General features: G+C 40.6%; 4 protein-coding genes across 5 annotated transcripts; 2 read left to right on the top strand and 2 right to left on the bottom strand.

The window, feature by feature from the left end:
• Nucleotides 1-80: 80 nt before the first annotated feature.
• Nucleotides 81-2,080, top strand: bida (BH3 interacting domain death agonist). The gene is made up of 5 exons (XM_085915042.1): nt 81-222; nt 311-403; nt 680-949; nt 1,130-1,263; nt 1,339-2,080. Exons 3-5 carry the CDS (start codon nt 700-702, stop codon nt 1,531-1,533), a joined length of 579 nt encoding a protein of 192 aa, XP_085771168.1. The 5' UTR covers nt 81-222; nt 311-403; nt 680-699; the 3' UTR covers nt 1,534-2,080.
• Nucleotides 1,847-11,534, bottom strand: bcl2l13 (BCL2 like 13). 2 transcript variants are annotated; one of them, XM_085915038.1, is made up of 7 exons: nt 11,388-11,534; nt 10,708-10,910; nt 8,643-8,723; nt 8,406-8,562; nt 8,117-8,189; nt 7,641-7,772; nt 1,847-3,501 (listed from the first exon to the last, which is right to left on the bottom strand). In XM_085915038.1, the coding sequence occupies exons 2-7, from the start codon at nt 10,853-10,855 to the stop codon at nt 2,521-2,523; spliced, it is 1,572 nt and encodes a 523-aa protein (XP_085771164.1). In that variant the 5' UTR covers nt 10,856-10,910; nt 11,388-11,534; the 3' UTR covers nt 1,847-2,520. The 2 variants fall into 2 exon arrangements, with proteins under 2 accessions (XP_085771164.1, XP_085771165.1); XM_085915039.1 differs by having other exon boundaries at nt 11,384-11,518.
• Nucleotides 11,535-11,746: 212 nt separating this feature from the next.
• On the top strand, nt 11,747-14,747 carry atp6v1e1a (ATPase H+ transporting V1 subunit E1a). Its single transcript, XM_085915041.1, has 9 exons — nt 11,747-11,948; nt 12,160-12,225; nt 12,300-12,409; nt 13,015-13,081; nt 13,214-13,303; nt 13,675-13,743; nt 13,848-13,942; nt 14,070-14,157; nt 14,425-14,747. Exons 1-9 carry the CDS (start codon nt 11,916-11,918, stop codon nt 14,485-14,487), a joined length of 681 nt encoding a protein of 226 aa, XP_085771167.1. The 5' UTR covers nt 11,747-11,915; the 3' UTR covers nt 14,488-14,747.
• Nucleotides 14,748-14,753: 6 nt separating this feature from the next.
• slc25a18 (solute carrier family 25 member 18) lies at nt 14,754-21,013 on the bottom strand. Its single transcript, XM_085915040.1, has 10 exons — nt 20,860-21,013; nt 19,727-20,047; nt 19,339-19,461; nt 18,479-18,534; nt 18,237-18,327; nt 17,355-17,470; nt 17,057-17,240; nt 16,235-16,407; nt 15,851-15,926; nt 14,754-15,774 (listed from the first exon to the last, which is right to left on the bottom strand). Exons 2-10 carry the CDS (start codon nt 19,744-19,746, stop codon nt 15,633-15,635), a joined length of 981 nt encoding a protein of 326 aa, XP_085771166.1. The 5' UTR covers nt 19,747-20,047; nt 20,860-21,013; the 3' UTR covers nt 14,754-15,632.
• Nucleotides 21,014-21,419: the final 406 nt, after the last annotated feature.

Below are 21,419 nucleotides of genomic sequence, written 5' to 3'. Positions count from 1 at the left end.
CTGTCATTTGGAATGAAGATAAGCAGCAGGATTAGCAGAAGAAAATTTAAAGCTACCGCGGGGAATTTCCTGAGTTGTTGTTTGTTTTTCTTACTGCCAACTTGGCTCAACACTGACACTTAAACTCGTTGGGTCTTTCCTGTTCAAATGTTTCATATCCATAAATCCATTTGATATCTTTTTTTATTATTTTTAAACCTACGTATATGCAACCCCATATGTGTACGTAAACTAATCGACTTGATTGTGATCTGTGTGCTGCGTGCACTTTCTTTGGGTTGCGTTCAAATCGAAAGTATTTTTTTTGTAGGTTACGTGAAGCTCCACCCTATCAAACTGCATGATCACTTGCCCAGAAGAGGACACTTGTGATCCAGCATTGCTACTTTACAGGCGATCTATTGTAAGTAAAAAGAAGATTTTACCTGTGGCTCAAATAAGTTTGTTTTTAAAAGTTTCGATTCAACAATGGCTAAGCAGCTAACATTCGACCGACATAGTATTGTAGCGTTAAGATAACCTGATCTAGCTTGTTTAGGCGTTGGTCACTAGCTCATCTTTTGAAGACTGCTTGTGGTTAACGATGACAAATATGTGTTACTGTTGCTCAACTTAACTGATTTAAAACTCTCACGGTGAAACGTGTTTACCGTGTTTGACAAACCACCTTCATCTCCAGGTAGTATTTAAAACAAAGTGATGGATGATCTGACAAAGTTGGCCAGCGAGCAAAACGCCGCTTTGGTGGTGTTGAGCTTCCTCCAGGCGGGTTGCAGTAACGTGCAGTACAACAAGGAAGTTTACTCTTTGGGCAATGAGCTAACAAAAACTTGGAGGAGTAGTTGCGAAGAAGATGATGATGGAGTCATCGAATCTGACGGATACCTACCCGTATCCAACGCGGATTTCATCGCAGACATGGAGCCTGGAGTGGAGCACTACTGGCCTGGCGAGTGAACTCTATGTACTCAAGTAGTACCGATAGTGTAACTGTGTAAAAAAAAAAAAAGATTCAAGGAGTGGTGACTCAAAGAACATGTCGAACATAATCTGAGTTTACCCCCTCACCATGGGCCAAACAATCTTGTGAGAGTTGATGAAGGAAAACACATTTATGACTTCCTGTAAGGTGGTGAAGATGAAGCAAGAAACCTGCAGGAGATTGCAGGTCGACTGAGAGAACTTGCCGACCAATTTCAGCAGAGTGTTGTGGACCAGGCTGCCCAAAACCTGCGTAGGAATATCCTGTCCTCACCCAGCGAGGTGAGTCTTCTCTCAATTACGACACTCACCACACAATCAACGAACGTAATTTGCTGCCTGACTGTGGTTTTGCAGCAATGGCTGGACCTCCTAAAAAGTGAAGTTCAGAGGGCCATGATGATGGTTGGCTTGGAGCAGCTGCCCCAGGAGAGGGTCATCTTGGCTCTCAGCCTCACTCTGGTGAAGCAAGTGTGTGTACACAGTCCACAATTGCTTCGAGATCTCTTCAACACCGCGCTGCGGTACATCAGTCCTCCAAGGGCAAGGTGAATTCAAGTGGGAAGGATGAGACAAAAAAATAAATGTGAAATGTTTGCAGGGAAAAAAAAAAAAAAAAGAAACGTTAAGTCACTTTTCAAAAACAAGTGTTGAAGTATCGTTTTTGACCGTTAGTCTTTTTTTGTGAACAGGAATGCAATGTTTGTGTAACGTTTGTCACATGTGCTTTTGTGAGTTCTATTTTTGTTAAATGTTCATGTAAAATGAAAAAAAAAATATGGCACTGTATGCATTCAATTACCTCTGTTTTGTAAAATGTCAAAATAAATGTTTTTTTTGTTTTTTTTTTTTATCATACGGTCAAAAAACTGCCATTTTTCTTTATTCTCAAGTAGAATGCTGTAAGGATTCGAGGTACAAAGTTTGATGGAATCTTAATAGACATTCTTTTCTTTTTTTTTATCTTTGACTTTTCTGCTTTTGGTCACCACTCATAATTCACCCAAAAGGGAAACCTTCCGCAGTTTACGTCACAGTGACACCAAACCTGTATTGAATAAAAATGCATAAATAAAAGACAGCAGTTTGGAAAACAGAATATTGAAATGAATTTTCATGTGGCAAGGTTAACTGAACAGCAGCAAGTCTGCTAAATGAAGAATTTTCTATGTGTTTATTTTTTTTAAAAGACTGAACATTTCTATGTGCTGCAGCTCTTTCAATGATCGATGTAAGCATCGAGTAAAGCAATTTACGAGTATGACTGAGCATCCATACTCATTTCAAAATACTACACATACAGTAGTGGTACAAATCATGAGGACAATTTAATAAGTGTAGAGGGAATCACATGGCACACAAAATGAGGAATAAAGAAAAAAAAAAAACAGAAACCAAAACCATGATTGTTTTAAACATCAGGGGAAGTGGGGCCATAGACCGCGGATGGGAAACACATCTTCAGTCTATTCAATTATTTAATTCCTACCACATCTTTTTATGTGTGAACTAATCCCCTGAGAAGGAAACGCGTCTATTCTACTTCCTCCTATAGTTTATGACACCATACGCCATCACAGCAGTGAGGAGAACCAGGGCAGCTCCACCATACAGCAGAACCTGGAGCTCTGATGTTGGATCTGCCGGCACTGGAGGTTCCTCTCCAGCAGCCTGCGCGGGGGTCTCTGGTACTGGGGTTGCAGCTGGTGGGACATCGAGCTCGCTCGGGGCCTCTGGTTCATGCTGGGGAGGCAAATCTACAGGCTCCAGTTGCGGTTCAGACGGGGCTTCGGGCTCTGCGGTCTGGCCCTGCTTAGCCAGAGATGGGGGCGCAGCTTCTGCAGGCACAGGAGCAGTAGGGCTTTCTGGTGCAGGTTCTACTATAGGAGCAGGTAAGGGTTGCGGTTCAGGTGGAGGAGGAGCCGCAACTTCTGAGGCTGGAGGAGGAAGCTCTGGTTCTAAAGAGATAAGGGAAGGTTCCGTTGACAAGCTTAAAGGTGTTTCTATGACTACAGGCTCGTCCAGTGAAATCAGGGAGGCAGGTTCCTCCAAGGACACGGGAGCAACAGGAATCTGGCTCCTAATTTCCTCTCTGAGCTGGGCCAGCTCACTCTCTGTACCCAAGACGCTCATCATGCTCTCCTCGATAGCACCGCTTTCACTTCCTTCCTCCAGGAGCTCGGCTTCCTCACGCTCCACATGGACAATGTCCGAGTTGGAAGAATTGTTTTCGCTGCGCTCTTCGGCCAGGGCTACTCCCTCGTTGCTGTCCAGGCTCTTGATATCTTCGGGGTCCATCGCGCACACCTGCGCCCACGACTCGTGGCCGGCCAGCGACACGGGTAAGCTCTCCACCTGCCAGGAGCTCTGCCCGCTGCTGCTGTCTCCTGCACACAGCAGAGACGACTGCGGGCTCAGCCGGTCGGGCGCTTGCTCCCCCGACAGAATGTAGATGTCGTTGCTGTCTTCGGCAATGGCAACGCCTCGTTCGTCTTCTGAACTAAGGCCAAATATTTCCCCCTGTGGAAGACAGAGTGTAGAGAGTTTATATTGTTGGACAGTAGCAAACTAAGAATACATGCGCTTACCCCGAAACAATTCTACTTGGGATCAGCGGCAAACTGTAAAGTACATTTGAATGTACTCGAAGTAAAAGAGGAAAAAAAAAATTCAGATGCACGTTTTGGGCAAAAGGCGGACTCTCGCAAAGAAGAAAAACGAGAGCAAAAATATATATCTACAAAAACAACAATTCTTCAATGTCACCGGCTATTTATGTATACATCTTCCGATTGCACCACAATTGTATCTTTTTAGTGTGCCTTTTTGATTTAATCGTTTCATATATGAATGTGCTTTTAATTCGTGCTGTCATTCACCATTTTGTTTCTTAGCTTTGTGTGCCACCTATCGCAATAAAGCTAGCACAAGCATGAACGCCTGTGCTGCGTCATCCTGTGTTACGTAAGCAAACATATCATATGATCTCGTGCGACAACTGAATGACACCAGCTTGTCTGCCTAAGCCAAAAGCCGCGAATGCAATGTCATCAAATAAAACGTTGTTCCGATGAGTTTACATTTGATAACAAATTATTATCAAGGTCACAAACTTGCCCTGTTATTCATTTACATGACATATTTCTGCCTTCTGGGAATACCTTCAAGACAGAGTGACTCATTTCGGACAGTTTGAAGATAAGATTGACAATGAAAAATTATTGATCAATAATTAATAAATGGCTTGATTCTTTTTTCTTTTTCTCCTCCCCATAACAACAACAGCTGCACCATTCAGGAATGAGATTAAAATTTAATAGCCACAAGCGTTATCCAACATTGGCTTTCGCTGTAAGCTGATTTGCACGAGAGAGTGCTTTAGAAGAAAAAAAAAAAAAGCACCATCAGGATACATCATTCATCGTCATCATCCAGTCTGGAGAGGACAGTGCTGTCATGTGGTGTTAAGTCCATTGGAAAAAAGAAAATCCATACTGGAATTTGAATTGCATTCGGCTTTTGTGCAGGTTCAAAAATGCTTCAGGAGATAGTGGTCGTAATTAAAAACGGTGAAAGAAAATTAAACCTCGAATGGATAAATATCAATTATGTACATGCTTTATTTTCCTATTGAAAATTTGGAGTTGAAGGTTGACCAATGACTAGTATGTCAACCTATGACATTCCACTGCTCAGTAGCGGCTATGAGCAGCGAAGGAATGCCGTCAGAGCGATCTGATTGGAGGCTTAAGAATCGTCCGAAATCAATGCTTTTTATCTTTATAACGTTATACTGAGCAATTCGACAGGTTAAAATAGACCAGAATATACAGAAGAACATAAGTATGCTGATATTTGACCCACAATTTACGCAATAATGAACAACTAGATGAGGAACCCAGAAAACAAGCGACTTCACTAAATCCATTTCAATATCAACATCTGTCATTCTTGTCGTTCTTCCCATTTCCCCTTCATTTCCTATCTCAGTAGGTTACACAATATTGTGAGTCGCTTATGAAGGTCACAACATCTGGGAGACATTTGTGATGGATATGAGCGGAGTAAAGTCCTGCAAAATGGCTAACAGGGCAGTCACCAGTCTGTGTTAGCCTGACACCTTACTGACGAATACAAAAAGAAGAATGATGCTGCATTCACTTAACGTCTGAAACCAGACACAGGATGTTGCACACAACAATGCAAATCAGCATTAAGCCGGAAATCGTGAAAGGCCATTCACAGATCAAGTGTACAATTTTAAAAGGCACCTTTACCTCACAAGTGAAAGTCAGCTGAAGCAAAGAATTACACAGAAGCCGACATTAGAAAAAAACAAAACTGTTCAGTGGGGGGAGTACCATTTCTGTGATACTACACTATTCAGCCATTTTGGAACTCACATTACCACCAGTTTCATTCCTAAGCCCATTGATAAGATTGGATGGACCTGATCACTAATATATTCCATGGGAGTAATAATGAGTACATCATTTGAATTATTGCATTGAATAGAAGATACGTAGAGGAGAAAAAAAAAAAAAAAAACACATTACCAGTGGGCCATTTTAATCCCTTCTGATGATGCTTCCACAGGGTTGTGAGAGCTATTTTTATTTTAGAGCAGTCAGTCAGGCACTCTGCTCTATTCCAGATTCGTGTCAAAGTCAAGGCATGGTGATGCACATATTTCACACATGAGCTGGCTCTTACATAACATAGGGAGGGTACAGTCGCACGGTGCAGGCCGAGGAGGAACGTGCCGTGACAAGGGCTGAGCCAAACCCATTACATACAGCAACACTTGGTTTCAAAAGGCACGAGCGCAAAATGGGAGCCAACTGTCCCGTGAAATGTGCGGCTTTTACTGCAAAGCGTTGAGACCAACATAGCGGACAAAGTACAAGCTAGCTGGACGACCTTTAAGGTCACGAGTCTCTTCATAGACATTTGGCAAATATGTCCTCCCCCCTCTTGCAATACCCCTGGCTATGTTCTGTTTATTGGGGGCTACTGGTTTTGTTCCGGCCAAATGAAGCATACGCCACATTCAGGTCATAATAATCTGCATTGTATTCGGAAATGTGCAACAAAACGACTCCGTCCTAACCATTCAATCGCCTTCACAAATTTGCAGATTTGCCATTCATTTAATGTAGTATAAAAAGTATGCCCAATTTGTGTGAAATACAGAACAGCTTGTGATTTATTAAATTCAATCATGTACATTTTTCGCGATGTAAATTGACACTTTGAAAGAGAAAAAAAAACGTGTGTAGTGCTGAAGTGGTAAATGCCGTTATTAACGCTTACAGATGGAAGTCGACAATTTTGCTATATAAACTATAAAAGGTCAGTCATTCTCCAAATCTTTTAGTACCGAACATTTTAATCTCTGTATTCAAAAGTACCAACAGAATAGAGACAAAGGCAGAAAATACTACCCGAGCTTCAAAGATTTCTGCTACTACAGGAGTGCAAATAGAATAACGCAATGAGAAAGTACATCCTACCTGAGTGCAAAGTCTGCAAAGTGTCAAGGACAAGCTCGACGTTACTCTTGCTGCCACCAAGCTACTTTCCCTCCCCATCCAATGATCAAGCCTGTACACAGGCAGCCGCCTCCTTTCTCTTCACCCCTCCGTTGCTGATCCTGCCCCAGCACATCATCTGTTCATCCCCTGTGACATAACGCTGGGGCAAGAATGTAGCCTCGTACAGAACGAGCACACTGTGTTCTTATTCGGTTGCGTGAAAAAAATAATAAAAATGTATATGGACCAAAGCGGTGGTTAATATGTCAAATTTTATGATGCAACATATACGTCAGCATGACCTCGTTCATATGGATTATTTGTGACGCAGTGAACTATGATGGATTATTAGAAACTCACTGATATCACAAAGGCCGGTGTTCCTATTGCGACACTACAGTAGTTGAAGAAATTATGAAGCCATTTCTCTGTGTATTAAAATGACTTGCAGGATATTCAAATCTTTATGAATTGTAGAGTGCCTGTGGAAACACCTTTTCCACCCTAAATCTTGTAACAGTGTAACTACTGAGCGACATTACAACTCATGACAGAGCTACAAACGGCAGACCGGTTGTAAACTATTGTGCAGGTAAATATTTGCATATCTTCTCCGCTCAGGGCAAATCAATCAGAACATTAACTCAAGAGTAGCACAAGATTGTAGGTCATAAACTTATATTCCTATGTATGTGAAATAGTACTTAAGTATACTTCCGTAATAGAATTCCCATTTATATTTTTAAGTCTTGTTAAACAGTTGAACCTGAAAAATGTGAAACTGGATCTATGAAAGTGGCTCACTGCCGCCCTCTTCTGTTCATTTTAAGTGTTAGAAATTGCTGAACAGGGGCCGGGCCGGGGGCCGTCTTGGATATGGAGAATTTCCACCTGACACCGGCAATACCTTTTTTTGCTTTAATATATATAATTATAAATTTTGATTATTATTCTTCACTCTATTGTCTGGGATAACTTGACCTTGCGTTGAGACATTTTGTCTTCTTTTATTAATAAATGCAAGTATATTTACCGACCCGTACGTATGTCGGGTGGTATTTTAAAAAAAACATATACACTAATTTGAAGCTCAGAATGCAGTGAGTAGAAATGTATCGCACTTACGTATCCCCCTTGCTGGCTGATGTATTGTCCCTGAGCCTCCTCCAAGAAGCGCACTCCGAGATGAAGCAGGGTTGAAACATTGTGCTCTTCTTCACTTTGCAAAGCCTGAAGAAGCACCAAAGGCACAAGCACCTGGGATACAAAGAGGAAGTAGTAAATCGGCAACAAGGAAGGCGAAACAGTAGCCGAGCGGAAGGAGAGAGGACGGACAAAAATAAGAAGGAGCAAGTGAAATAGAGGAAGTTAAATGGTCGAGAGATATAGATGGAGGAAGTGGAGAAAGTTGTAACAAAGGAGAGCAGTACAGGAGGAAGGAAAAGAGGAAATAACGCCTGGATTAAAACTGCCAAGAAAGGGTCAAAACAAAGAAAAAGGATATGAGCAAGAAATGGTGCAAAACCCAAAACAATTTGGTTCACTTTCATTTTCAAAAAAATAAATAAATAAAAAAGGTGTTTGATGGAGTCAAAGCTCACCTTGCTCCATCCTCCCTGTGTGTGTGTTAACAGGTCCAGTGTTGTATCTCGGAATCTCTCAAACTCGAGAGGCCTTAAATACAGACATGGAGTCATGAAATATAAAATGGATTTCTTTGAGTCCAGATTTTAGACACACATTAGGTCATTGCGATTTTATTGTACTGCACCGGTGTCAATGTTAATGTGTGCATAATTTACATAAATGAATATTATTGATAAAGCTGGCTGGACTGTGAAGTAAAATGTTAAACAGTGCTTTTGCAAGTTGCCATCGTAACAAACCGACCCCGCGAGAAGTGCGTGTACAGCTCCTCTCAGTTGAGCGTCCAGCTCTCCAACTAGACGATCTCCGAGCTCAGCGAGACAGTCTTCGATTGATGTCTCAGGGTTGACTGGACTGAACACCAAGGACGTGCGACGGTCAAACCCTGTGCTGGAAAAGGCTGAGAATTCAAAAAGAAGTCAGGTTTGCAAACAAGCCAAGAAAGCAACAGGTTTATTTGTGTCAGTCTGAGTGACTTACAAGCCTCAATTTCATCTTCGAGTCGTCTCAGCTCTTCTTCTATCTGCTCTTTCACAATGCCGGTGCTCCTGCTTTCTGAGTCTGTTGAAAATACAATTTGAAACACGCAACTTATTGTTAGCCAAATAGACAACTTCTAACTTGCTTTCACCAAATAAAGCAAAGTAGCCACAAAGTAGCAAACTGCTTTGTATAGAATTTGCAAGGGAATTGCGTCACCTCGTGGCTACTCTCTCTCGGTCATGTAATACACCATTGAAAAACGAGTACCTCGAGATTTGAATAATGCTCAACATTTTTAAGATACTATCATAGCTGCAGGATCAATGAGCACTTAAATTAAAAAAAAAAACAAGAATGATACAGGATTTTAATAAAGACTCTCAAACACTTGATTCAGGAATAGATTACTTTTGGTTCCATTATTTATTAGCCCCTAAGAAATAAGACTTAGGGGACACTTTCTAAATCCAATCAAACAAGAGTGAATAATGGGGCTTTACAAATCCCTCTACAGTTCCTGAAATTCGGGGTGTTTTACTAATAATCGAGAAATCTGTGATCAGCAGCACTACTTTTTTGGACGGTGGAATTAGTGCGTAAACATTCCAAATGCTGCAGCCACTGTTTTCCAGCGCTTAGGTTTCACAACATGAAGACATTCTCTTTTCAACACGTGGCTGAAAAATGTGTCCACATATTGCATACAGACACGACACCCATGCCGAGCTCACGCCCTGAGTGAAATATTTATAAGGTTCATTCTTTCTACACGGCTGAGGGCATGATGAATCACGCAAGGTACACAAAACAACTGACTCAACATCAACCTGGCGGCCAGCACAATCTTTCAATGTAGAAATCACAGATTTCATAAAGTAGACTTTTTTGTTGTTGTTGTTGTCTGCCTTTCTCTCGAAAAAGGCAGCTTGACTGTTGGCAACAGCAAAATTCAACGAAGGGAATACAACCAGTGGACACTTTTTGATTGTCAAAAAGCAGCCCTCTGTCCACACATTGTCCCTATCTGTGGCTTGGACACAACTACCCAGAGAATCAGTGCTGTTTTTTTTGCTGTCGGCTTGGTGCTGTTTCAGCATTCAATCATGCAGCTACAAGGCCAGCTATTCAGCTTGGCTCCATTAATGTGTGAGTGATCCTGCAGTGATTACACATGACAAGCTGTCAGAAATTGGACCGGGTCATGCGGAAAACAGGGATCAGACATTCATCGGCTCGGCCACGCCTATGCCAAGCAAACACACGACATCGGTGGAGACGGGAAATACAGAAAATTCACTTTTTGAAATAACTTGCAGATGCTTGCTTTTATCTAACACAATGTTACTTTCTAAACCTGCTTCTCTTCATTTATAGAACCTAAACATAATTTAGGAGTATGATGTCATTTTAGTGATCTGCAAGGACACTGTAGTAAATTGAGTTTGGAGAGTACGTGGTGTTCATCATCCATTTGTTATGCTAACAATGTTTTAATTTAGCTCACAGGATGTAACCACATTCAGTCAATCAGTCATGGCCAAAAGTTTTGCTTTCTGTGCAAATTTTGTGTCGCATCAACTTTGCCACATTAGCATTTTATAAGAATATTTCAATAACTACTGTATTATATTATGAAAAACAAAAATAAATATATTCTAAGTAGGATAACAGATGTTTACAAAAAGTCAAGCATTAAGAACTCTGACAATGTGTGAATTATAAAAACTCATGCTGGAAATGTATTGTCGTCCATATGAACCTGTTGATGCTCACTCCTTTTCCAAGTGTGTTGTGTATAATTTTGAGTGCACTGCATTTTTCTTTGGAACATTTAGACACCCGTACAAATCGGCGTTAATAGTCTACTATAAAGGGAATGAATAGTGTGCACATTTTAACAAATGAGTAATAATGACAAATGATAAAAAAAAAAAAAAGCAGGTATCACCGCTGCCAATGCCATATTAGATTGATATCGGCATTGGACGATACTCTAGGCTGCAATTTTGGCATATTGTTAGCGGAATAGCTATACCGGGACACTTTGCTTGTTTCCTCTCACCTTCAGCTGCAATGAGCGCAGAGTGCCGTCGACCCGCAGGCAGCCGTCCCAGGTAGGTGAGCACTATGTACTTGGTTTCATAATGGAAATCTTTAGGCACGGTGGCGGCTATTAGGGGAGAAGGAGTGGGGGAGCCTGAGGTAGCCATGGATCAAAAGTTGTGTCACACTCCTGGGCACATATGTTGCTGCAGGACGCCCCACCTGAATTGAGAAAGAGGCAAGAGTTTTGGAGGTAGCACAAGTATGATTAGAAACCTCCATTCACATAATATTAAATGCAAATCAGTATTAAAATTTGTGTATTTCATCCTAAAACAACTCTTCAGAGTAGATTGTATGACACTGTGTCTCACAACAGGAATAAGTATATATATTTTGGCATTTATAGTGAGTGCCCTGCTGGGATGACTGAGATTTTTGAAGATGCATAAGTGCTAATTATATTCGATGAGTACAGCCAAACTATATTAAGATGACAGACAGTGGTTATAAATATTTCAAATCAGACACGTGGTTTTAATAGTGGGGAAAGTCGATGCTGAGGTCGACGGGTCATCTTCAAACCACCACGCGATAACAGCCACACAAAAAAGAATACGTTTCGTAGCGTTCCATGTTTTCGATTGTTATTTCTGCAATGTCAACCCTGACTTTGATTGAAATGAAGGACACACCTACCGTCCTTGAATAAAGGCAGCCAGATAGTGACAAACGGGAGGCCGGAGGGAAACTATGCAACACTCGTACAGTATATCTTCGCACGAAAAGGAGCCCTTGCTGTCAAAAAGGCAGTGTGCGTTAAGAACAATCATAAGCTAGCAAAAGTGGAATACCAGTAGTTCTTGTTCAACCTTCATATAAAAACTATACGTGAATTATTTTTTTTTAACGTACAATCACAAGTTTCAGGGGAAGTATTATTTTAATTATTCACTCGTAATTGCTTATTGTATTTGGAAAAAACAATGTGTAATAATCTGTTAAATCGTACTCTTTAATGCTTTTCCAAGACACAAGCAAACCAATTGTTTTATTTTGAAACACAAAATCGGAACTCTTGTCATGTCTTATTTTCGCCCAACTTGGTGTGTCGCGAGCGGAAGCACTAAGTTACATTGTAGTGTAAACGAGATTCCCACGAGTTGCAGTCAAATCTCGTTTTATAAACTGCTTTTGGGTAAACATTAATTTTTACTAACAACAAAGATGGCCCTCACCGATGCGGACGTCCAAAAACAGGTAACTAACTATCATAGTCAGATACCAAACTAAGAGTCGCTAAAAGTTTAACGTACGGTCAAAACATTGAATTACCGTTAACGCTGCCAAATGATTGTATCGCGCTAAATAACGTTTCTCATTTTGAATTTGCCTTGAGACATTTTTTTTTCCAAAGTTCCACCAGTCGAGACTTTGAATCTAACAGGTCTTTGGATGTGTGTTGTGACAGATTAAGCACATGATGGCCTTCATTGAGCAAGAGGCCAATGAAAAGGTTGAAGAAATTGACGCCAGAGTAGGTACACCCCCTTACACAATGAATACATTTGTATGTTTATGTACTGCTGAAATGACATGATTATGATGCAGGCTGAGGAAGAGTTCAACATCGAAAAAGGTCGTTTGGTCCAAACGCAAAGGGTGAAAATAATGGAATACTATGAGAAAAAGGAAAAGCAGATTGAACAGCATAAAAAAATGTGAGTTTCTTTTAAGGGAGTGGTGGGGGTCCGTGGGAGGTCTCAAGAACTGAAAACAACGCTGGTTTTGATTTATTTTATTATTATTTTTTGTCTAATTGGGCACATTTTGTATTCTCTGTTGTCTTTAAATGATTCATCTAGATATCCCTTTTTTACATTGTCGCTTTTACACTGTTCAGGGTCACTTCACTTTAGCTGGAGCCAGTCCCCTCTGACATTTGGTGAAAGGTCGACCGCAGTCAACTGGTTGGGCACTCCTGACTTAATATGTCCAATCTCATACCATTATAACTAAAGTTACTCATTTATATACAGACTACTCATATGCTCTAATGTCAAATCAGGGTTCATGTGAATCTAAGACATACTGCAAATTTGGCAACTTTCTATTATGGATTTCTCTCATATCCCATCCAAATAGCTTTTCAATTCTTAGCATGAGATCTTTTCCATGGGAAATTTGGAGAATGATTAAACTTGACCTCTTCTAGACTTTTAAGATCAGAGATGTTTAGTCATTGATTACAGTGGTGAATGGTGAAGGTCTTGCCCCCTTCAGTGCGCTGAAGTAATCTGTGACGTTATCTTCCCACGAACCACAGCCAGATGTCCAACTTGATGAATCAAGCAAGGCTGAAAGTGCTGAAGGCCCGTGATGACATGATAACGGTAAGCGGGAAAACTGTTTGGCAAATATCACAGTATTTAAATATCCCTTTGTCTTGCACCGAAAATCAATCAGTGAAATATTTCTTGGATTTCATTTGGAATGTTTCTATCCCACGCCCCAATGTGACACAGGACATGTTGTTTGAAGCTCGACAAAAGCTTGCAGCGATTGCTCAGGATTCTGCCAGATACTCCACATTGCTAGAGGGTCTTGTGCTTCAGGTAAAAAAAAAAAAAAAAAAAGGGTGGGGCAAAACAAAAACAGACAGATTCATTTGTTGTGTAGTTGAGATGCCATTCTCATTCTGGAGATTACTTTAACAGACCATCATTTTGTTCACGGGATCTCGCTGACAGGTTTCCCTCGATTGTATCTTGATCAGAACGTGCACACGAGTAGGATTGTCATGTCGTCACACTGCGATAGACATCCAGGCAGATTGAATTGCATAACTTTGTCGATTCAAGTGCCAATACACATGGCCTACAGATACAGGCATGGAAACATTGCAACTGTTGTTGCATTAGTAAACTGGGTGACATTTGCACCGTTGTGACTTTTTTTTTTATGAGTTTGTTCCTCTAATATGTAGGGTTTCTACCAACTGCTGGAAGAAAAAGTTATCATTCGCTGTCGACAGCAGGATGTGGAGATGGTTCAGGTGAGGTTGATCTGGGAAAAGTGCGAGGAAAGGAGGGGAGTCACAAATGTTCCCATTGAGGGGAGTTTTTGTAAGTGCTGGATGTGTTTGCGCTTTGTTGGTAGGCTGCTGTGAATAAGAACATCCCCATCTTCAAAGAGACTGTGAAAAAGCACATTGTTGTCAAAATTGACATGAACCATTTTCTACCATCAAGCATGTAAGAAAATTCAAAATACAATCATAGTTATTCTATATTTCAAATAATACACTTTCGTTTTAAAATAGTGACTACTTTTTAATTTTTTTTATGAATTTTTGGGACACATGAATGATTGTTTTCACAGCTGCGGGGGAGTGGAGGTGTATAATGACAATGGCAAGATAAAAGTATCCAACACTTTGGAGAACAGACTAGAACTTCTAGCACAACAGGTAAATAAAGAACGCCATATATGTTTACATGGAAAATGTCTAAATCACCAGGAGTGATTCTACAATTTAGCCTGGAGAGGGCGCTCCACTCCACAAAATGCCAAAATAGCGGGTGGCCTCAAGGCAAACTGGCTGAGCGTATTTCATTCACAAAGTAAAAAAAGAAACCTCGCATGGGAGCTTTCAATTATGTTGCTCTAATTATATTGATAATTCAAATAGATATTGCACTAGTAATGTGTGATTTGTTGCTTTTCCTCCAAACAGATGATGCCTGAAATCAGAGTGTCCTTATTTGGAGCCAACCCCAACCGCAAATTCACAGATTAATAGCGTTTGCGATGGGCGCAGCATTTACACACGTGTAGATCAACACTGTGTTGCATACTACTTCTGACAACTAGTATATTTCCTCAAGTGCCTTATTTTTATAATGGAACTGATTTAAATTTGGTATTATTATTTTTTTGCTTCAAGAGAAATTAACAGTATTACAATGTATACAACTGTATACAACCAAACAAGGAATATGTTTATTATAAGGGAGCGCTTAACATTCAAGAGACAAAGTAATAAATGAGTACAACAAAGATGTCTGTGTGTATCTTTATTTACAAGTTGTAAACAAACTTTACACAGAATTTTGCTCTGCGAAAAATCTTGCCTACTTATACAAACTACAGCATTGCATTTAAAATACTTTTTAAAAATAAGTGCGTAATTTTTTTTTTTTTTTTACAAAATTAATTCTGAACAGCACAAATCGGAAAATTCAAGACCATTTCTTGTTTTTTTTTTTTAATTTTAACAAAGAATAATAATAAGGCTTTCATTTTAATGTCCATATTTATTTGGGAATTTGTTAGAAGTAGTTTTTGGTCCCATTATTTAGGGTTTATTTTAAACCTTCTGAACCTGTGAGGAAGGAAGCATCAGCATGGTTTAAGTGCAGCGGCCCAAGAGTGTGTAGCTTTTAGGCCGGAAGTGTGTATATTTTACGCTAATGCAGGGATTAAGTCATTACCATCAGATTAACAAATGACCTACTGACAGGGAGCATTTCCCAATCCAGGTATAGGGAATCCAAGGTTACAACTCAGACCACACAGATTGAGTGGAAAGAAATCATAACAGGGCAAGTAAAGAAGATCCAATTTTTTAATCTGTGAAGTTGAAGATTATGCAATGAGACCACTTTAGATGATTTGGAACCAAGCAAATGGTTAGCAGCAGCCTGATTGACATGCAACTTTTTCTTAGCTACCAGACGATCTCTTTTAGGTGAAGGGATAACTCTGGACGTAAACTCAAAATGCACACACAGTACACAAGACCCTGTTGCCTATACCTTGCAAGCCCAGATAACATATGTGAGCCACTGGGTCCACACGAACATTGGGGCCTTCATGAGTGTACTCCAGATTGACTGCGCAAAAAGAATTGTGCAGATACAACGCGACCCATTGACGATTGTTTTATTCCATTAATCCTAATACTGCTTCCCCAACACCCAGAAAGTAGACACCTTGCGCAATGCCAAAAAGGGGGGCAATAACCAATGCGCGGCACGCTGCACCTTTCAGGAATGCCGAGGGTCCCTCTCGCGTCATTATGCGCCTACAAAAGATACACATGATCAATAATGGCGAGCAATACACTACAGAATTAATATCCAAATGTAAAATATATTTACCGTGTGCAGTCTACAATTCCTCTGTAGGTGTCCTCCCCTTCACCTTTTTGCAGTGTTTGCAATCGGGTTTTTATCACTGTACGGTTGGCAAAATCAAAAGATGAGTTACTACTTCCAACTATCACTGTAGTACTGAACCTAGAAATGTATTAGATTATGTCAGCGTACCTAATACAGTATCTGTCATGATGTATTGATTTAGATAGTTGATGATGTACAGTGCTGTTACCATTTCAAATTGTCAATTGACCACGATTGCATTGACTGTAACACACCACTCTGTGATATATAATCCAGATATGTCGATGTTTAATCGTATCTTCTATAATAGGTTGTGATGAGTTGAATCACTAACTCACTAGTCACAAGTGGTTCTTCACTCACCATCCAGCGGTGTGACAGCCACAGCTGCCACTGAGCCTGCAGCGCATCCCGCCACAAAGGACTGCCAGAAAGGAGCCTTTGCCTGCAGCTGTCCTGGACTTCCGTGTTTTTCCCTCCCCAATGCATTCAGGTTGGCAAACAATGGGAAGTAGATCATTGAGAAAGGGACATCCCTAAAAAAATATATTTTGCAAAGTGTAAGTATAGCTCATGTACGAGAAGAATGGTGTGATAAAAGATCTGTGGCCTTTCCATTTGTAACAGCAACCAGACATAGCTGGAGAATCTATTGATCAGTGTTGATTAGAGTTGACAGGAAATGCTGTACAACAAACATTGTAGTCTAAGTTACGTAATCCACAATGATCCAATCAGAGTAATGAGGATGTTGAATGGTGGTAGAAACAATTGACACATTTTTACGAAATCCATTGAGTATAAATTCTTTCGCCCTTACATAATGAAATCATAGCACAGACATCCGCCAATTAAAGCCAACTCAGACATTTTAATGATTGTTTTAGCTCAGTCAAATAGGATGAGGCAATATTTATTTTAGAGTGCCACATACAGGAAGCTTCTTTTTACTGCCACCCCCTCAACCCCAATGCAAGTTGACTGTAACAGTCAAAAAGTTTTGAATCTCCTGATGTGCACTTGTATCCAGAGCAACACTTTGTATGAGGTTTTCACCACACATAAACTACCTAACTTTGGGAGGAAGTCCTTATATCTAATTTACGCCAACTCTGATCACAAATAACCAGATTGAGTTAAATGGAGTTGATTTTGTACGATCGTATAGTGGCCTGTGTGCAGAACCTCATTAAGGTGGCGCCCGCTCCCCGGTACAGGCCAGCAAGACCTCGGGTTCTCAGCAGCTCCACTGTGATGCTGGTGGCAGATGTCCGTAGGGGAGGACCGGGCCGGGACGGCTGGGGTGCCACTAATGATGGAGCAGAACCAGGAGCAGCAGCCTGAGCTGGTGTGACTTTCCTCTGGGCAGCTGATCAGAAACAATCCTTTTATGAGCTTTACGTCCTCAACACGGTAAGTCATTTTGTTAGTGAAAAAGATTTTTTGCTATATTAATTTGAATTCTGCATGAAATAAATCTCACCCAGCCTCCCTGCATCTTGTAGTTGGATTTTGAGCATTTCCATGGGAGTCGTGACCACCACTTGACATGTCCCGGCCCCACACCCTGCCAGAACTTCCCCCCAAAGGGGCAAATGGCTAATAACAAAACAAGACAACAACAAGCATTAACAAAACATGACATTATCGTATTACAGACATTTCTTATTATTTTTGAATCACCAAATATCTGGGGTTTATTTACGTCCCACTAGGGACTATTTTTTTGTAGACAGCACATAGGCAAACGTTAACGTATCTTAATTTTCATACAGGCACAAGGCTCACTGTTTCCCCCAAGCAGGGCCTCCCGGTACTTCCGGCCCTTTGAGATGTGCCTGGTGGAGAAATAATTTGGCGGCAGAAATGCATTCTAAATTTAGGCCTATATAAACCATGTGGTGCAGTTGATCAAATGTAGTTGATTGACTTTAATTGTGACTACAGCATTGCAGCGCTCCTTTTTGCACATCCTATGCTTGTCTGCCAAATTACCAACATTTGGTGTAATATTCGCACCCCGCCAGATTCACGTCAGTCACCAGAGTAGAGCATTAGGTGTTAAATGCAACGCTTGTCATTGACACTTGGCAACCTGTCAAATATGGGTCAATTTTAACTCCAACAATTAGCCTATCTTTGTATTTTTAATCAAAATTCATCCCATGATTGGATGACAAAATCAGTGATCAAAATGATCCTAAATGGTTCATTATTAGAAACCTCTTAGAGCTGTTGCTTGGCTCACATTTGGATTATTTTAAGACAATTGCAAAACCATAACATTGTCCAAATATTTACACACCTCATGGAATCCTAGAAAGCAAACAAACTTAGTATTCAAATGGATATTCTGAAAGCTTACCCGTCTCTGGAGAGTTTTTGTCGAAAGGCATCGTTAGCTGCCAATTTGATTGCTTTTTCCGGTGTGACAAGAGTGAGGTTGACTGCTGCGCCTGGTGAAGGCAAGCACGCTAATGTGAGACAAATACTTCCATCTTGCAAAAAATAAGATGAATAAGATATGATGGCTACTCCCATGCTTTGCAATGTCACAATAAACTTGTATATTTCTTTGTGTCAGGCATTAGAAAGGCAAAAAAATACCTCTGTAGCATCCAAAATATCCTTCTGAGCGAATTGTCTTTGCCAGACAGTCCCACCTGTTATGACCAAAGAGAAATAACATTGCCTCAATTGAATTGTAAAGCTCACTACAGTTGCTTAATTTGGAGGTCTGCCATTTAAATACTATGCCCAAAAGGTCAAACTATACCACCAGAATGAAGGAAGCTACATCTGACTTGGGCAAATAATGAGACTTTTTTTTTATGCGGATGTTAATGTCACTTAGATTGTAGAAAACGGGTAAAGATTTAGTATGTTGATTAATGTTGAACTGGTAGCACACAATCTAACTTTGATTTTTGGGCCTTGAAAGGGAGTTAAGCCATTCTGGGTAGTTTTCCATCTCTGAGTCACCGTGGAAAACTGCGGTCTGGATCTTGTGCTTCTGAGCACAGGATAGTCACACCCACCCATCACAAGGCTGCCCACCGCACAGAAATTTCAGGGTCTTTTAAGGACGCTGACACACATTTTTCCACATGATGCATTTTTGCTTTTTGAACATATCACTCAAACAAATGTTTATAATAAGTGAGTGCAGGCAGTTACATCAAAACAAAACATGCATGCAGCTAGTTATGATCCTGATTTTCCATGAGACTTTCTCAACCACTAAAAAAACAAAAAACAACCCAAACACAGGATGAGACAAACCATGAGACAAGACTGTTTGTCTTTTCAAGTCTCCTTTCAATGAGATTCTTTGTGATCCATGTGACAATGCTGGTTGTTGTTTAGCCGAGTTGCTAATTTAATAGAGTGATACAATGCAGTTATGATGGAACAGGAAAACCATGGATTATTTATTTTTTTTAATTCGCTCTGGAAACCATACTCACATTCCTTTGTAAACCTGGGCGCCTTGTTGGTTCTGCAGGCGGGTTTTGGCCAGATCGATAGGAAATACACATGTCACACCAACCAGGCCTGCCACACCCCCATTAATCAGCTTAGCTGGGAGACTGCAAAGGGATCAACACACATTGGACACATGCATGGACGACATGCAGCTGTCAACACAAGCAAGCACCACGCATGGCTGAATAACTACTCGCTATCATGGAATCAACATGCTTAAAGGGAATGCAAATAAATAAAGTGGTAACAAATCCGTCTTTAGAGGATTAAAGTCAAACAGATTTCTAGTGTCAGACCAATTCATTCTGTCGTGTTTAGTCAGGTGACTGGAGTAACAGCAGATGGAATGTTTGACAAAACAAAGATTACCTTATTTTGTTCTCCGTCATCTTGTTTGCGTTTGGGCTCTAGGCCCTCAACTCTCTTTGTTGTCCTCCGCCTACTTCCTCCTGCCTTCCACAATTTGGCACTGAGCTCCAAATGGTCGGCTCACCCTCCGTCTTTCCCACTAATGCAGTCTTTGAGCGTGTCACCAGTGGACTGCTCTTTTTCCTTCCACTGGTGGACGCCTTTTTTTTTTCCCCTGTTCTGGCCAAAACCAGCAATGGTGGATCTGTACCAAGGCCAGCCCCTCTGCTTTTTTTTTTTGCTCTCCCTCACCACTTTGCACAAACTCTCCTCTTCTTCTGCCTTGAATAGAAAACACATACAGGAAAAGGGATCGCATGAGATCGAAATCCTTATCGAATCGTTCTTAAGACTAATAAAAATTAGATACATAACAGCACTAAGACAAAACAAACTGGATGTGCTCTCTTTTAGGGCTATACAAAAAAAATTGACTTGACTTGAATCTAAACTTCTAACACAGAAGAAAAGTACTGTATTTTGATAAAGGACTGGAGACAAAATGAAAATATGTTATCCTGTTGCCACACACAAGTATTTTTATGAATTAAATATAAAATAGGCCTAGAGGTGTAGCGGTTATATAACAGCATGGGTTTTGTAGGAAACTTTACAAAACTTGACCGATCTTTCGCTTTATTTAAATCACTCATCCCCGACTTCCTCTTTACTCGTCTCTCTAATTAATCTGACTTAATCTCCACCTCTACTCTGCCACTATTTTTGACACCATTAAGCTTCATTATAGCTTTACTCTGTTGACAGGAAACTATTTCTCAGGCAAGGCTTAGGATAGCTTCATTATTCCTTTGTCACCCATCAACAGCATATCTTTTTACATTTTTTCCCCACTCATTTGTTTTCATTGCCAAATGCCAGCCACATTCTGCACATGCTTTTCCCGAGCCTTTCAGAGAAACTTTCTTTCAACCAGGCTCTATTCACTCAGAGAGAAGTTACCCTGGCAAAACACAGAGGGCTGCCTCACCCCTATATAACCTCTCTCTGCATGACCCCGGGTAGCCTTTATTTAGGATATTCTGACAAAATAAAGTCATTTTCTTCCGTAACAGTGAGGAGATGAGGATCCTTACCTCTGCGGCCGCATCGCACAGGCTGGATCAAGCTGTCCGCTTTCCTCTCCCTTCAACCATCCGTGCATCAGTGGTAACCAACCCAGAGCGAGCTGAGAGAGAGCCAGTCGTTGGACAAACACGAGCATTGTCTCATTGACAAAGCACCTCCCTCTTGCGGTGACTGTGTGAGACACAGCCCCCAATAATTGCATTTACACAAGTGAACAATTGCATACAACACAATTGACATGTACTTGTTGAGCCAACATACACAACAAGATCACATCAACGGTTCGCTTTTAATGTGTTTGTTGTGTAATAGGTGGTAAAAGCAAAGACAAAAATAGGGTTATCCATTCATTAGCACTTTTATTCATTGCCCTCTGCGTTACATAATAGCCCAGTCTGAAACTAATCAACCAACAAAAACTTTCCCAGACTTGTAGTACATGTCAAAGATGTGCTGACTGGTACAGAAATATCTGAAAAACTAAATTTGCATAAACAAGAGTTTATATGAGGACATAACCCACAAGAGCATGTGACTAAAATATCAGCTCTTGTAGGAATTTCCTTCT

Source organism: Syngnathus leptorhynchus, chromosome 6 (assembly GCF_054491065.1).
Source record: "Syngnathus leptorhynchus isolate UIUO chromosome 6, UIUO_Slep, whole genome shotgun sequence".
Taxonomy (NCBI): domain Eukaryota; kingdom Metazoa; phylum Chordata; class Actinopteri; order Syngnathiformes; family Syngnathidae; genus Syngnathus; species Syngnathus leptorhynchus.
The sequence above is the reverse complement of the archived record's forward strand: the minus strand, read 5'-3'. Positions and strand labels throughout refer to the sequence as shown.